Genomic DNA, 17,095 nt, shown 5'->3' with positions numbered 1-17,095 from the left:
GTCTGTTGTGGGAGCAGTCTTCAGAATCTCTAAGGAGAAGGAATCAGGGGAGAAAAGTCACTCTCCCACCCTGCTTGTGGCATTATGTATTTAATGTAGTTTATACGCATTGTCCCCTGTCAAGGAGACAATCTGCTATATTACTCACAGGATTATGGCTAGAAGGAAAACACAAAATTCTAAAAATACAGCATGGCTTTTAAAGGTTGCTCTTTGCATAGTTTGTTTCTAGATGCACTGGAAGATTAGGCATCAGAGGGCTAAAATGCTGTCCTCTCTAAACCCACGAGCAGAATCAGACTCACATCTCTTGAATCTACACTCTAAGAAGGCAACAGATGGCCCTTGATTACTTCAAAGCAGGGCTAGTGTTTCCATCAAGACTTTTTTTTGTAGGAGCAACATAACTAAGTGGGGTTCAGAGATAGGAGAACCAGGAGGGTCACCACTGATTCCCCACCCCCCACTCTAACTCCTTGGGGCCTGGCCTCATTTCCTTCAATGCTTTTTTCAGTTTGAGCTGGATTGAGACAATCTAATTCAACATTCCCATTTTACAGATGGGAAGGCTGAGGCCTAAAGAGAAGAAATAAATTATGTAACGTCACAAAGCTAGTGAGAGACAGAGCTGGGACAACTGCTCTTTCTTCTATTCCACAGTCCCTTGCTAGGCCAAGACTTTCCCCTATCTTTGGAAGGTGTCAGCCCCCCAGATCATGTTGAACACAGCTTCAGAAGTGGTTATCACTTCAGATATGTTTAGGAGACTCTTTGATTTCTGGTATCTATGGAAGGCACTTTAATTGTGACTTAAAACAAAAATGCCATTCAGAAAGTAAATGCAGCCACCATGATAAAAATTGTTCTAACTTTCACCCCTGGGAGCCAAGTTGAGGCAGAAATCACCCCCAGGAAGTAGCCAGTAAGCCATGAGCATTTGTTGTATACACAGCTCCATCACGTAAGCTCCTATGGTCAGAGTCACAGAGGAGGGGCAGGCTGATCACAGCACAGTTGAGTAAAGAATCTGGCCTCTAACTTGACAGCCTGGAGTGGTTGGAAGGGCTGTGCCTTTAGAATCACAGAGCCTGGATTTGAATTCTAGATGTACCTACTGGCTATACCACTTTGGGCTTAAGTTCTTGGAGCATAAGCTTCTTTCTCCACAGTGTAGAAACTCTAACATCATCCATCTCATAGGCTTGCTCTGAAGTGCTGGAGCTAAGATCGTTGCTGACTTTGAATCTAGGTGGTCTGGAGCAGTGGGGAAAAATCTGGGCCACGGAGTTGGACGGCTGCATTCAGAGTTTTGCTCTATTATTTACTAGACATGTGACCTTCAACAAGTTACTTAATTTTCTGTACCTCATTTTCCTAACCTGTAAAAGAAGGGCAATGATATCTATCTCTTCAGATTGTGGGGAAGATAATTTATTATGTAGGGCTCTTAGCACAGTGCCTGGCATAGAGTAAGTACTCAAAAAATGTTATTTGCAATTATTCTCATTATCAATAATCAAAGTTAATTCTCTCTGCAGACTGAGGGGCCTGAATTATTCACCAGGCTTCAATGACCCAAATTGCCTGCTGTGCTTTGCTGTGGCCACTATGCCTCTTCTCTGCTGTAATAGGCTTGATGGCCTTGTGTGAGGGCGTGAGCCCTCTCCTCCTGGCCCCTTTGATGTGGGAGTGAAGAGCGCTGGCCTAGATTCTTTCAAAGGGAGGCTCTGAGGGGCCCAGGCGCTGCTGGAAAGCAGAGGAGTCTGGTGTTTAGCGGGGGTGCTGAGAGCCTCTAAACCTGGTGGGAGGAATGTGGGGCGGAGGGAGGTAAGGAGATGTGGATTTTCAAGGGCCATGTTTCCTGCCTCACAAAAAGAATATGAGAAGAGAGATTTTCTAAACCTTTAGGCACGAAGACAGCTAAGAAGAGGCCCTTAATCGCTACTCACACTCTCTGGATTAAGAGGATTCAATTACACTATTTGATTCATCAATATCTCAATATTCAGCACTGATTAACTTAAGGAGTGGAAGACAATTTTCCCCTTGGTCTCAAGAGAGGGCAATCATACATGGCGAGAGCAATGGCACTTGAAATGAATTAAAGGAATGTGTCATTTTCTAGTGGAATGAGGTTTTTGACTTTTAAGGGCTCCAAGAGGATGGACTATTTTGCCCTAGGCAGAACGCACAACTGGAATTAAATTCAAACCATGTGGCAGGCCTGAAGCAGCAAACTTTAGTTTCCTAGGCTGGGACCTTCTCATCTCAAGCCCATAATAGTTTCATTTCAATTTATTACATGAACATACCCCCTCCCTGGCACACATGTGCATACAGATATAATCTCCTCAACACACACATCCTCCACCCCCCACACACAGCCTCCCACATGCACACACCTGCACAGGTATGCATTCTTGGTTTACTTGCAATGGATAAAGTGTTTACAGAGCAGCTCTTCTGGAACTCTGAATTACTGGACTTCAAAGGCCGCAGAGGAAAGGAGTGAACAAGTTTCACAGCCATCATCGGAGGGACTGTTGCAACCCTTTCCCAGAACCAGCATCACTCCATGGCTATGAGCAAAGGTGTTTGGAGATGTGTAGCTCTGTCCTGGCTCTTCTGCAACCACCCTGGCAAGCTGGCTTTCCCTGGCATCAGCACTCCGGTTTCCAGCTCTTGGGGGTGCAGGCCCCGGGAGAGCAGGCGGGGCATCGTTTGTGGACAAGCCATCCCTACTCAAGGCTCAGGTGCCGTCCCTGCCTTGACCTTCCCTAGGGGCAGGGCTACCAATTTCCTGAGCGGCAGAACCCAGAACTGGAGAGAATGAGAGTCCTGCATTTAAACCTGCAATCAACGCCAACCTAGCGCCTATCTGTGGGTTGAGAAGTGGATTCAAGCCCTATAAATGTGGAGATAAATTATACATCCAGTGAGTGGGAGAGATGATCCACTGGGCCACGTGGGTTAGGAATGAATCCAGCTGTGTGCGGTTTTTTTTTTTCCTGCCCAGATACTTTCCCTATTTCCTGGTCAGGTTAAGAACCAGACAGTGAAAGACTTCATACAGGGCTTGTGGTTGCTTTGACCTCTAACTCTTCATTTTACCACTTTAGAGCAGTGATTCCCAATGGCTGGCCTCTGGACTGTTCTGAGTTCATGAGGGAGGTTTCATCAGTGAGTTTTTCACCAGTTAATAGCAAAAAGGAAAATGAAGACACTGCTGTGAGGTTTTCATATAGCTAATTTAATTTAGTGCAAGGGACTGTCCTTTATTCCAAGATTAGGCCTTTCTGGTCTTTCCTCTTTTGGGGATCAAGAGCTCTTTTTAAAATGAAAGGAATGTGATACTAAATTTTACTCAGATTTCCTTTTTAATAGCCTTTATGTCTGCCAAATCTAAAAGCTGGCAACCCACTATCAATTCACTTTTCTTGTTCTTTTAAAATTTTTATGGATTGATGAAAGCCAAATGTAGGCACTCACTATGAAGCGTATAGGGCAATATCTAGCCCCACAATTCGCACTTTGGGTGTGTGTCAGAATCGCCTGGAGGGTCTGTTAAGACAGAGATTGCTGGCCCCATCCCCAGAGTTTCTGATCCGTCAGGTCTGGGAGTGAGGATCTGAGGATCTGAGAATCTGCATTTCCAGTAGGCATCAGTGCCGCTGCTGCTGATGGCCCAAGGACCACACTCTGAGAACCACCAGCCTCGCTCGTCCGTGCTGGGAGGGGAAGGCTTTCTGAGACCTGAAGGGAGGGTCCTTACTACAGGCAGAGGCCTGGGATGACCCCATAGCAGGAGTGCACAGACACTGCCCCAGACCCTGCAGTACTGGGTTTCAGATTTCTTTCTCTACCTATTAATAGTGCTAATAACGTGGGCTGAGGAGGCAGTGCTCCCATAGAGGAAATAAGATTGCTTTCTGAACTAAATGACACTACAAAGACCACACTGTCCCATTTTTAAGCTGGAGGAAGAGAGAACGTTCCAGGCTGTCTGTCTGACATGTCAGCACAGAGCCTGAGTGTGTCAGGAATTTGCCACGCGTGGTTTATTTCCCCCTGTGATGGCCATGAGCTGCAAAGAAGACAGTACAGATGTGATTTCCACGGGCCCCGGGGTGACAAGTGGGAAGGTGCTAGAACTTGGGCATAAGGATTCTGTCTGAGACTTGCTTATATGACTCACGGCAGGGTCAAGGTGACTTCTAAAATTTATTTAAAAGTGTCTTTACCTTTTTCTCACTCTTTGATTTCTCTATGTGAGATGTCCTCTGAGGCTATGTCTGACTTTATCTCATTTCTCTTCCAAATTGACCCATTACCTTTGTGTATTTTAATGTTTCTATAATACTTTGTTTAATTTGTACCCGTAACGCTGTCTAAAAAACCCTGGAGCCTGCTTTGGTGTTGGGCTAAAATAATGGAGCACATCACCGGCTCTTCAAAACAGACGTACAGAAATAGCAGATCGATTTGTATAATATGTATTTCGGGGAATATTTAGCAAACAATAGAATGTTACTGAAGTAAATTAGCCATATTTGGACTTGCCATTAGCTCTACATTATACGCGTGGAACACACCAAACTGTAATGAATACAAGTGGTGGGGGGTCAAGCATATGATTCATGTGAAATTATGCGGGGTCCTCAGAAAAAGACGCTTGACAATCAGGTTTATGTTGGTTTTGCTCCTCAGAACAGCACCTGGACAAGTAAGGTAAAAGTGGGTGTTTGAACCCCAGGTTTACATCTTTTAGGAAAGATAGGTGAGCATTCCTTCTACACCCTCCCCTGTTCAGTCCCAAACCCAAAATCCGTCAAGGTCTTGTGTTTGATGAGAGAGGGCTCGGGCCAGGACTTAGCAAGATGAGACATATCCAGTGGGTTTACTTAGGGTGACAGTCTTTCTGCATGATATTCTATGACCAGGAAACGAACAAACGACCAAAACTCAGGCCCCCTACACAGGGGAGACACTTACGTTTGTCCTGCAAGGAATCGTGGGGCACTTCTCCCTGAGGACTTTCTTCCAAGTCTCCATAATGCAGGACCTTGTGGTTTGGTGAAAGCCGACAATACCAAAACTTGTCTGGGGAAAAAAAAACACAAATATACCAGGTGAGTGATTCCGGTTTCCAAAAAATACTGACATCCTTATTTCCTCATAATCTCGCCTGGGAGAACACACAGTTCCTTTGATTTTAAGTCTTCAGGAAGGAATGAATTCTAGAGCTCTGGCAGTCAGTCCCTTCTTGATTTTGATATTTAGTTAGCTCCTGTCCTTCTTGGCACCAGGTATCACTGGGAAAATAATCAAATCCTTTGAGGACAATGGCAAGAAGGTTTCTGGGGTGGCAGCTTCCAGAGGGTTATTTCATCAGTATCTACAATGACTAGGGGGTTATTCCTTATTCAGGTGGGCCTGATAAAAGTGGGGAGAGAGATGAAGAAAAAACAGCTGTTGCAGAATTTTCCTGCTTCCACTTTCTTCTGTGAGATTTTAAGACTGATGAGATGGTTGTGCTGTATCTCAGTTGGCATATCAAACCCCTCACCCCTGAGGCCTATACACACAAACTAAACAATGAATACATTGTTGGGAAGCTAGTGATACAGGCAAGGGGTAGAATTCATGAGGAAATATACTAATAGTTCAGAAATTTATCCAAGAGTGAGGATACTGCAATCATCTCCTCTCTAATTCCTAGAGTTTAGTTCTCTTAAATAGGCATGACCAGTACCTCAGGATCATTCTTATAAATAACCCCCTCAACTTGACTTCCTCTGCCCCCTGCAACATAATACAATTTTTTAAATAAGCTTGTGAGGTAGTGAGAAGAAGGTGAAGAGTGCTTTTTCTAGATAAGAAACTTAAATTGTAACAGCGATCTTTGTGCAGCTCTCAGGGCTATGCTTAGATGCTGCCTCCTCCGGGAAGCACTCTGTGATTACTGCAGCCAAAGGTACTCTTCCCATCTTCTTAGCTGCTCCAGCATCTCCTTCAATCATTGTTGCTCCCATGTTAAGCCCCATTATCTGCCATAGACCCTAGGCAAGCAACTTGCCCTAGTGGGTGCACTGTGAAAGGTTACTGTCAGAAGAAGAGGACTCCAGGACACTCATCAGCCCTGACAGTGTGGATAAGCCAGGGCTCTCTGATGACAACCACTGTCTTCACAACCACACTGCACCAATCCCTCGGCACAGTGCCTGGCATGTAGAAGCTACACAGTTGGTACTGGCTAAGTTGATAAATGAAGACCCAAGGGGACTCAGTCAAGATGCTGAAGGCACAGAGCATCCATGACCTGTAAACCCCTTTGTGACATTATGCAATTGGCAAACATAGTGGCCTTGGTCAAGTCACCCCATTACTGTGTCTACAAATACAAACTGTTTTGAAGCCACTCTGACCAAAAAGTTCGCTATAACGTTTAAGAAAAATGTTCTTCTATCTAAAATTGCTTTCACTGTAAAAGCATGTTTTAACTACAATTCTTTTTGTAGAGAAGACAGTTTTAAAACTGGAGGAAAAAGCCACACAGTGAACAAAGAAAACACCCAAGCTGGATCCACAAAAGAAAAATGCCCCTGTGATTCCTTTTTCATCTATAAACAGGATTTGAGAATTCCTGAATGTAGTCAGAATATGGCAATCCATATATTTAAAAAAATCTGAACTCTGATGGAAAAATTTGAGAGGAAAGAAGAAGTTATTTGATGAGTAGTAAAACATCTGGAGTTGCTAAATTTTCAAAATTCTGCTTCATACACACACACGCACTCAACACAGGTCATTTTTCTGGGAGAACATTTCAAAGGGAGAAAATAAAGTTATTCTTTGAATAATTCATAACTGTGTCATTTAGGCATTTTTCCATGAGGAGAACACATTTTGGAATTTGACTTGTAATTCACAACAGGGATTGCAATTCCAAAGGAGCGGGCCAAGCTTTCGCCACAAGCACCAACAGTGCTCTTGGGGGCCTGGCATGAGAAGCTGTAGAGAGTTCTTCTCCCCAAAGACCCTTTCACCTTGTCTAAATGAACTGTGAAGACCACAGAGCAAGCTGGAAAAATCTGCTATACAGCTTTCCTTCCCCTGCTACCTCTGAGGTGGGACTTTGGCTAAGCAAGCAACTGAAAAAAGGTGACAGAAAGCTGGGAAGGAACTCGCTGAGCTGTAGTGCTTGGACACACTGGTCTTCCTTTGAGAAAGGTCTTACTTAGCCCATTCTTTCTAGAAATCTCTCACTTCTGAAACTGGGGAAACTCGAGGGACTGGCAGTGGTAACCTGAAGCCCAAGAGTCCATATGGCCCAATCAAAGAACATCAGTCATCCTCAATATATTTGGGGGAACATTAGGAAATTTAAGTGGTACAAACATATATTGTGGAGTAAAATGCACAGATTACATTCATTTGTAATACTTTAGAAATTTGCTGCACGTACTTTCATAAGTTGTCTATTTAATAGGTTAATCTATTTAATAGGTTAAGTCTATCTCGCCAGTGAATATCTTTCTGCAGAGTGCCTACAATGCTCACAGCACTCTACTGAGTGTAGCAAAGATCATTCGGATGAAAGGCAGACATGAGGGACAAAGCCAAGAAGCTCAAGGAGAAGGAGCTCCCTCAGCTTTTAGTGGCAACTTAAAGAAATACAGTGGAAACACTTGTTTCCTAGGACTGGGAATAGGGACAGGGACACAGCAGCTCTGCCTGTACTGTAGGGGAAACAGGAAGAGGGAAGGTCTCTTGAGCCACATACTCCTACATTCAGAAACTATTGAAAACAGTGGCTATTTATCAGGGTTCCGGGAGGCAAAACAACCCATCTTCCTTGCAATGCTGTGGTCACTGTTTGTTTAAAGAAACACAAGAGGCTACCTGGAACCTTGCCATAACAATATGGTATACAGTCGACAGGTTTTCCTCCTTCCAGAGGCTTAAATTCTTTTGACTTTCATGACACCACCGTCTTCTGGTGTTCCTCCTACCTCTGGCTACCTCTTCTCTTAGCCTGTAGGAGTTCCTCTTTCTCTGTCTACTACTAAAATAGTAGAGAGCGAAAGATCGTGCATCATTGATGTGAGTGATGTGTTCTGCTCTTCCCATCAAATTGGAAGTCTTGGATAGATGATAAAATATTAGAAAAGGGACTGAAGGGCTTGGGAAGGTTGTTTTGACTCATAAACAAATGGGTGGACACTCAGCCAGTATCTCCCTCAGGATAAAGGACGGAGTCGTTAGCTCTGGGAAGGTTTAGAGGCATCGTAACTTGTGTGTGTCTGTCTTGAAGGCAGAGCTGCTATAAAGGAGAGCAGAGATGGCAGCTCCGACCAGCACAGCACACTGACTAGTTGGGTGAGACAGTTTCAGTGTCAGCCACCAGCGGCAGCTTGATTTGCAGTTTCTTTTATGGTAAGAAAAATGTGTATTTTCTATTCAAAACCCAGCATGACGTTACTAGTTTCCCAATCCCTCTGGGCAATGAATGAGTGGATTGTGTCACTAAAAGCAATTAGCAGGAAGCAGTGAGAACATTAGCAAAGATTGTTTACTAGCATTTAAAGAGAAAACAGGAGCTAATATAGAGGTCTTTCAGTCAATTACAAATGCTAGTATGTTAACAGCCATCTTTTCCTTCCCCAAACTCAAAAACTGAAAATATGGAGATAATTTTGTGCTTCACTCTTTTTCTGTGTGTGTGTGTGTGTGTGTGTGGTGTGTATGTGTGTTTGTGAAGGATGAGAGAGAGAAGCTGGTTTCAAAGCTCACAGACTGCTAAGATCTCCAGGGCTGATTACAGTTATTCCCAATGTCACAGAGATCATCATGGAGCTAATCACCCATGACAACTGTAATTCTTGCAGCAACCTCCGATAGAACTTTCTGCAATGATGCAAATACTCTGTTATCAGCTTTATTCAATAGTAATAGAAGAGATGTTGAATTTTCTTTAATTTTAGTTAGCATAAATAGGCGCAGGTAGCTACACCGAACAGCGCAGCTCATCGTCTGTCTTCATATTCAGGCTGGAGACGAGTGTGGGGTCAGCCAGCAGGTGTTTATGGGAGACAGGCAAGCTGGATAATAGCTCCCATAGTTGAGTAGGAAGTGTGGCCTGTAAAGTGAGGCGCAGGGCACAGCAAGAACTGAGTCCTGATCAACTCTGCCCTGGACTCGGGGGGTATCTTTGTCTTGTGTGCAAAGCCCACAGTTGGCAGCTGGCTGCTGGCTCAGGGGGCTCCGAGAGTCCTGCGTTTAGGAGACAGGTGACCTTTACTAAAGTGAATTCTTAGGGCACTTCTTCTACGATTTTTGGGTCTTTTCTAGGTTAACCTAAAATGTGCAAAATCTTCAGTGTGCTCAGGGGAAGAAATGCTTCCTGCCTGGGGTCAGACCTTTCCAGGTCACAAAACAGGAGGGACCCTAGTAATGTTTTTATTTACTTATTTATTTATTTTTAAATTTTATTTATTTATTTTCTAAATTTACTGGCTGCATTGGGTCTTTGTTGCTGCGCATGGGCCTCCTCTAGTTGTGGAGAGTGGAGGCTACTCTTCCTTGTGGTGCGCGGGCATCTCATTGCAGTGGTTTCTCTTATTGTGGAGCATGAGCTCTAGGTGTGTGGGCTTCAGTAGTTGCAGTGTGTGGGCTCAACAGTTGTGGTTCACAGGCTCAGTAGTTGTGGCGCACGGGCTTAGCTGCTCTGTGGCATGTGGGATCTTCCCAGACCAGGGCTCGAACCCGTGTCCCCTGCACTGGCAGGCGGATTCTTAACCACTGCGCCACCAGGGAAGCCTCCCCAGCAATGTTTTTAAAGGAAATGTCATTTTCCAGGTGATGAGATACAAGATCTCTCTGTTGGTCCAGTAAAGGAAGACAACTATAGATACAGAATGAAGGTCATGCTGCCTTTCAAATCTTCCTCACTTCACTGAACATTCTTCAGAATGAGACACTCTTGTTATGATTCACAATTCTGCCTCCCTGGAGACTCTGCTTTCACAGCAAAGATAACTCCAGAGCCCGCAAGTCATTTTAAAGATGGTTTGGCCTAACTGATGCTTTGGAGTCACACAGACCTGAGTTACACACCTGGCCTTGACACATCAGCTATGGCGTCTTGGCCAAATTATAAAAAGCTTCGGGACCCCTACGGTTCCTTTGTTAAGTAATACTAATAATTATATGAGTAAAACATATATAGAGTATCCATCATGCACTTTTCACAGAGCTGGCTCTCAAACAGTAGTGCCTTCCCAATCTTCTAGTCAGCAGTAGCCCCTCTCATTCACCCTACTGGTCCCTCCACACTTTGAGAATAATGATGATCTGTTATTTTGATCTATTGAAAAATGTCTTTTTCCTTAAAATAATCTGGCTTTTCTTCTTTGGAAAATACACATTTATTTCTATCTGCCTTTTTGTAAAAATGAGCTATGATAAGGTTTAATTAAATATTAAAAGAAACTTTCAATCAAAGAGGAAGAAACAACCTGCTCCCCAGAAGGGTCCATATGGTTAGTGAAATGGCCTGAAGGTACCACTCAGCTCTAAGTCAGGTCTTCTGAGTGTGCTGAAAGCACAAGGCAGGCACATCGCCCTTGGCTGCAGCGTGGGAGCGTGCAAACTCCGCTGGGTCCATGTTTCACTCACCACTGGGTTCCAAATTAAGTTTGTCATGTTAATGCTTACAGAAGGGAAACTGGTCAACATAACGGACAGTGTCTTCAACGAGAAGCAAAAGTTTCACGCTATCATTTCTTGAAAATGACACGCCAATGTGTAGCCCTGGGCTCTTATCAAGACTATTCAATGCAAGTGATTCTGAAAAACCCTAACCTCTGAAAAGAAAGGAAAATAGGAGGCAGTTCCTGAGACTGTAGATTCTCATGAAGCAAATAATGGCTCAGACACAGACAGCTTCTGGGATTTCATCTTGACTCTCTTGAGAAGCCCAGGGAACACGGAAGCAAGGCAATCTCATTATGAAGGATTGTGAACAAGAGGTTTTCACACTCCACAGTGAGTGCAGGACAGAATGAAGCATTATGTGACAGCCATTGCCAATCTATGGCTTGTGTGTAAAAACCTATATTCTGAGTAACTGTAAGTGAAAATTAATATTAAATATCATTAGTGAATGTTTGACAATGTGCTGAGCACCAAGTGCTATACATGCACGATTTTATTTAACTCTTGCAACAATCTGATGTAGGAACTGACATTATCCCCACTTGACAGATGAGGAAACAGAAGTACAGAGAGATTTATTGGGTTGCCCAAGGCTACCCAGCTAGTGAGTGGGGAGGCAGGGACTGGAATGCAGCTGGGTGTGTCTCCCGTGATTTACTCCCTCTCAGTTCTGCTGTGGCCAGAATTCCCAGAAATCCAGACTTGTATGTATCTATATTGGACTAACCAAGTAGCAGAGCTGCAGATGAGGCAGGTGGAATGATGGGGAAGTAGCACCTCGGGGGTCTTCTAGCCAAACACGGCACAGTAAAGGGCTCTACACCTGCTCCTCTCCTTTCCAGTCCTGTGGGACAGGACGCTCTTTCCTATTTTCCCCTATACAGTTAGTAGTTAAATCCACTCATCTGTGACTGCCTCACTGTTGGGCAAGTTTGGGGGAGTGTGGTCACGCACGGCCCTTGGCGCCTGTGCCTGCCCTTGAACCTGGGACGGCTCCTGGCTGCCCCCGTCTGAGCTCTCACCTCTCCCGAAGGGAGTAAGATGATTTTACACCATGTCCTCATTAATGTGTGTAAATCGAAATGGAATGTTTTGATGGGGTGATAGGAAACCAATTTCAGCACAGTCTGCTTTGCATCCCTATTTTTAAGCACACAGAGTTAGCCACCAGATTTTAAATCAATTTACCAAACACCAAAAAGCCTTCCTTTCTTCACTTGGAAGGATGATTTTATACTAAACACAGATGGTCGTGCTCCCTAGGGAGTTTAACTAATAAGTTTATAATCTAGATGCTAATATTTTTTTGCTCAGTAGGTAATTCATTTTTAGAAAACTGGAAAAAATTGCATATTTGGGACTAACACCTCTTTAGCCAAAAAAACCGTAATTATGACATCTAGAAAGAGGAGTATTCAAGTGGAATCTACCCATTTCAGCCTAGAAAGGGAGTTGTGGAGTAGACTGGAAGGTGAAACTGGGTTCTCTGAATTAGGTTCCGAAGGATTCTAGCTAGGCACGAGGGGAGGCGTTTGCTGGCATGTGTCGATTTGCCATTTCTCCCCTCCCCCCATTTCTGTGCCTTTTGCCCGATGTTAAATAAGTAAAAACGTTATAAATCACCTTATGTGGGCAATATATCCTGAATATTGATTTTGCCAAAGGCAGTGAGGAGATCAGGGCATATAGTAGACAATCTGGCTAACTGAACTATTCTCCCACTTCACAGACGAGAAGTTGTGGCCCTGAGAGGTCACATGTCCTGCCTAAAGACACCCAGGTGGTTACTTACAAAATTGAGAAGCTTAGAACCAAGTCTATGTACCCCCAGCTCACTGTACTTTCTTATAGGGTCTTCCAGAATAAAACAGTAGCTACCATCCCTCTCCCCTCTTTTTTAAGCTGCTTTATAAGAGCTGCATTCATGACCACCTTTCCTCCTCACAATAACTTTAGGAAACAGGCACTGTTAACCACACTTCAGATGGGGAAACTGCCCAAGGTCCCAGAGCTGGACAGGGCAGAGGCAGGATGGCACCCACTTCGTCTGACTCCAGGGCTCTTGTCCTCCCCCCTGTGCCACACTATCCTCTTAGAACAGCATTCACTCTGAGGAGGGTGCCCAAGTGCAAGGACTGCAGTGAGGAAGGAGGGGGTGAGCCGGTCCCCCAACGGCTGAATGGGAGAGATGAGTTCCTTCATCCTAGTGCACGTCTCTGTCAGTGCCAGCTGTAACGCAGCCCTTTCTTATTCCGCCCGTTGTCCTCTCCTGAGGCCCAGCCTGAAGCTCACTCTCATGGTTTCTCACCCTCTGGGAATGACCTGCATTTTCATTCGTCAAGGAAGTTCTGCTTTTGGACATTCCTTAATGTGATTTTTAATGGCTACATTCGCAATAGTTTGAATGTACTCAATATTCAGCACAAAGCCATTAAAACTAAACAGCCGGGAGGATGGCTCGGCATAAACACGAAGTGATGTTTGTCATTAGTGGGTGAGCTCCATGTCTGAGCAGGGCCTCCATCGGGTTCCAGAAATACCTGCCAGGGTTTCTCTGGGGCCAGAACTGACGTTTGCTCTTGGTACAGTTGCTAATGCTGATGCTTGTTCCTGGCGGTTCCCTCATCTCTTCACCTTTCCCTGAATCTCACCTTTCAATTTTATTTTCTGACGATTTGTTTCTAGGACAGTATGATATGATATGAGTACCTTAACTTTACAATGAGCAGTATGTCACAAGCAATCAAAGGACTTTACTTCTTCGGCTAAGAGACAGCTGGAAAGGCTTTCCACCTACTGGAACTAGTCTAATGGCACCCATTTTAATTTGATATTTTGGGATTAAAATTTGTAGAGACAATTCAGAAATTTGTCTTGCAAGATTATGAACAGTGATTCTATCCCACTTTGGTTCACCGTCACTTGTATCCACAAATAAAATAATTCTGACCCGGAAGAGAATCAGTATGGGGATTTGAAAGTAAGGGCCATCCATGCTGAAAATTTCAAGATCAAATCCAACAGCGGGTGCCAGCTCTCAGATAGCATAGTGAATCGTTAAAAGTTAGGGCCATAGAGCTGCTGGAGTATAAATCCCTGCTCTTCTGTGACTCTGGGCAAGTTACTTCATACCTCATTGCCTTAGTTTCCCTATCTGTAAACTGGGCATAGTCACAGTAGCTACTTCTTAGGATTACTGGGAAGATGAAATGCATTAACATAGGTAAAGTGAGAGCATGGCATGTGGTAAGCTCTCAACAATGTGAGCTGTTTTTGAACCACTACTGGCAGACTTCAGGCGTGAAATGGCCCAGATGGCTCTTCAGTTCCATGGGTCTTCTGGCGATTCTAGATTTTGATTCTCCCTGGGTGTACATGGGAAATCAGAACTTACCTGGACTGCTATTCCTGTCCCGAGTACAATGCTGCATCCCTACCTTTAAACCAACACCCATGCCCATGTGAGTCCCCAGGAAGCGGGCCGCTGTTCCTCATTGCTGGGTCTGGAGTGGCCCCAGACAATACCTTGCCTCCGCCGGCAGTTGAGTTTCCTGAAGCAGGTCCCTTCCACGAGGCGGTTCAGGCGTTGCTGTTTGATCAGCTCCAAGATTTCTGGCTGAATCTTCTCCTTTAGTTCCCTGTGAAACGATAAACACATATTTCACAGTGCACCTTGAGAACAGCACGTGGCTGAAAGGGCACCATGGGCAGATGGGGCAGGCGAGTGCGAGCTGCATCGTTTCACGAACAGCCTGATACCTCCCTACGTGGTGCTGTAGAGAAGCGTTTACTAAGCATCAGTGGAAAGGGTTATCTGTTCTAATAACACGATAGATTCTCTGACATTTACAGAATACCCACAAGAGTACCAATCACTTCAGTGACGTTTTTCTAGACCAACGTCTCCTGAGAAATTTCTTCTCTTGGTTTACAACGTCCCAGGTATAAATTTATGCAAAAATTCACTCAGCTCTGCCGAGACAATGAATCTCTGGCCATAATCTACTCCCTTCAGCAGATAAATTCCTAGACTACATTTGTGATCTGACCAAACAGGGATATCGGACAACCACACGATGACTATTCCACAGCAAACACAGTATCGTGCAAAGCACAGGACCACATTTTGCTTTTGATTCTATCACTTACAAATAGGAACAACACATCATCCCAGATTCTAGCCCACAGAGATTGGGGTAATGAAAGGATAAATTGAGGATTACTTGCATCTTGTCTCAGGCTAATACAATGTAATTTAGGTTTAGATGCACTCTGCTGTAAAGATATGATAATATAGTGCAATAGGTTTTAAATCTTTTTATTTCCAAGAGCAGAAATTTTTTTATCATACAAAATTTTCTGTAGTGCCCTAGCATTTGAGTCCAGTAAAGCTAGAGTTGTTCTAGTTGATGATGTATAGAGAAACCCAGAGTCCAGCCCTCAGAGAAGTGTTGAAAGCACTGACCCAAACTCAGAAATGAGGACTTCAATCTAGGCTCTGCCCATGATTGGCATTTCATGTAGCTCTTGTAAGTCTCACTTTCCTCATCTGTAAAATAGGAATAAGAATCTTTCCTTTCCCAAAGGAGACAGTGCGAGTGTGAGTGAGCCGTAAGCACTGGGCAGGAATGCAAGGTGTTACTGAATTTGCTTTGATAACACTCTCTCCTTTCCTCAAGCCAAACATTCCCTGTGCCCATATTACATTGTAGTCAAGGCTCACATTTTCATCAGCTTCAGCCTTAAGCTGGGCTCACTCTGGATTGCAAGCAATCTATCTTCACATGGTATTCTGTTTCCAGGTGCGGAAGGCACAAACACTCGGTAAGTGTGTGCTACGAGCCAGGCAGTGTATATGCAATTTTAGCTCATTTGACATCCCTTCCTTCCTCCCCACAAAAACTCCGCAACTTTTGGGAACAGGTATTAATATCATCATTTCCATCTCACAGATGGGGAAACAGCTTACAGAGGTGAAGTGCTGAATAGGGGACACACTCAAGTGTTTCTGGTGCCAACTGCTTCTATTTACCCATGAGAAGAAAAAAAAAGGAATGAAAAGTAATGTAAAAGGATCTGGCCATCTAACAAGGTATTCTAGAAAGCTGTTAATATATATTTTGGGCTTAAATGGCCTCAAACGCTCTGTCATTTGATCCTGTTCCAACTAACTATTTATAAAACCTAATATGGAAACTCAGCCCCAATGGTACAGCTCGGTGCATTCGCTTTACTTGCATTTGCTTTTCTGATGCAGGTCTCACAGGGTCTCATCTCAGGCTTTCAGATGACTAAAACTATCTATTATCAGCATTCAGCTTTTGTAGAATGGACTCAGAAAATTGTAGCTTTGATGAACCTTGCTCTGAAAGGAGAATAAGATGGGGAATTGCCAGGGCATTCACATACAACAATAAATCACCGCTCCTGGCTTCCAAGCTGGGGCGACGGGGCGGGGCAAATCATGGGAGGGAGAATCTGGGAATTTCATCAATTCTTAGGTTAGAGATGTATCTTTAAATAATAGTTTTACTAGGCTAGAGTTTAGTTATTAAAATGGAGATGAAGATGCAGAGACGAGGACCAAAAGGAGGAAATAATTGAAAGAACTTAAATGATTTATGATTTTACTGTAAGACCCAGATGTGCTCATCCTGACACACTCCATTACGAACCATCTTCAGGGATGGATTATTGGAATAAGTAGATCTGCTGCTACAAGTCGCCTTTTCTTGTTATGAACCCCAAAGGATTTCAAAACATGATTAGGCAATATTAGGCGGTGAGGAAAATGGAACAGCTTCCCCCACCCCCCCCAAGTGATAGCCTCTTCTTTCCCTGCGAATGGACTCAGTAGCTACAGAATTCACTCGTATTAGGGAAAAAAATGTATGTAATCCCTACATGGTGTTTCTGTGAATGAGATATGACCTCTGGGGTAATCCAGCTAACAACCATGGGCGCGACTTGGGTTTTGAAATTCTCAGCTTGGGGCCAGTGAGGTCAAGGTCATGGATTTACTGGCTTTACTTTGATAGCTATTCCTCTAATTCTATCTAAAAACCCTGTAAATAAATAAAAAGAGGAAGATTAAAGGAGGCAGAATAAAGGAGTGTGTGAAGAGCAATGTAAAGTCTAGCACTGCTTCCAGAAGAAAATTCCAAGTCCAGTCCAGGCCCAGTGAGGCCAGTACCCCATGCAGAGGGCAGACAGCACCACTAGACTGGTGAGACTCCTTCCTGGACCTGGGGTCTGCCCCGCTGAGCTGCCATCTGCTGTTCATCTAGAACAGAGGCTGGCAAACTTCTTCTGTAAGAGGCCAGAGAGTAAATATTCCAGACTTTGTGGGTCATACACTCTGCTGCAAGGACTCAACTCT

At 44.1% G+C, this 17,095-nt stretch overlaps 1 protein-coding gene across 2 annotated transcripts in view; it reads right to left on the bottom strand.

Annotated features, from left to right (window-relative positions):
* ELMO1 (engulfment and cell motility 1) overlaps positions 1–17,095 on the bottom strand; it is a 508,334-nt gene that overhangs the window by 20,395 nt on the left and 470,844 nt on the right. For both annotated transcript variants that reach the window (XM_057730899.1, XM_057730900.1), the window contains 2 exons: positions 14,242–14,354; positions 4,993–5,100 (listed from right to left, as the gene is read on the bottom strand). In XM_057730899.1, the coding sequence (XP_057586882.1) occupies positions 4,993–5,100; positions 14,242–14,354 (221 nt within the window). The remainder of the gene's footprint in view (positions 1–4,992; positions 5,101–14,241; positions 14,355–17,095) is intronic.

The sequence above is a fragment of the Hippopotamus amphibius genome, chromosome 4 (genome assembly GCF_030028045.1).
Source record: "Hippopotamus amphibius kiboko isolate mHipAmp2 chromosome 4, mHipAmp2.hap2, whole genome shotgun sequence".
In the NCBI taxonomy this organism is placed as follows: Eukaryota; Metazoa; Chordata; class Mammalia; order Artiodactyla; family Hippopotamidae; genus Hippopotamus; species Hippopotamus amphibius.
Note: the sequence above shows the minus strand (reverse complement) of the source record. Positions and strands in the feature narration are given on the sequence as shown.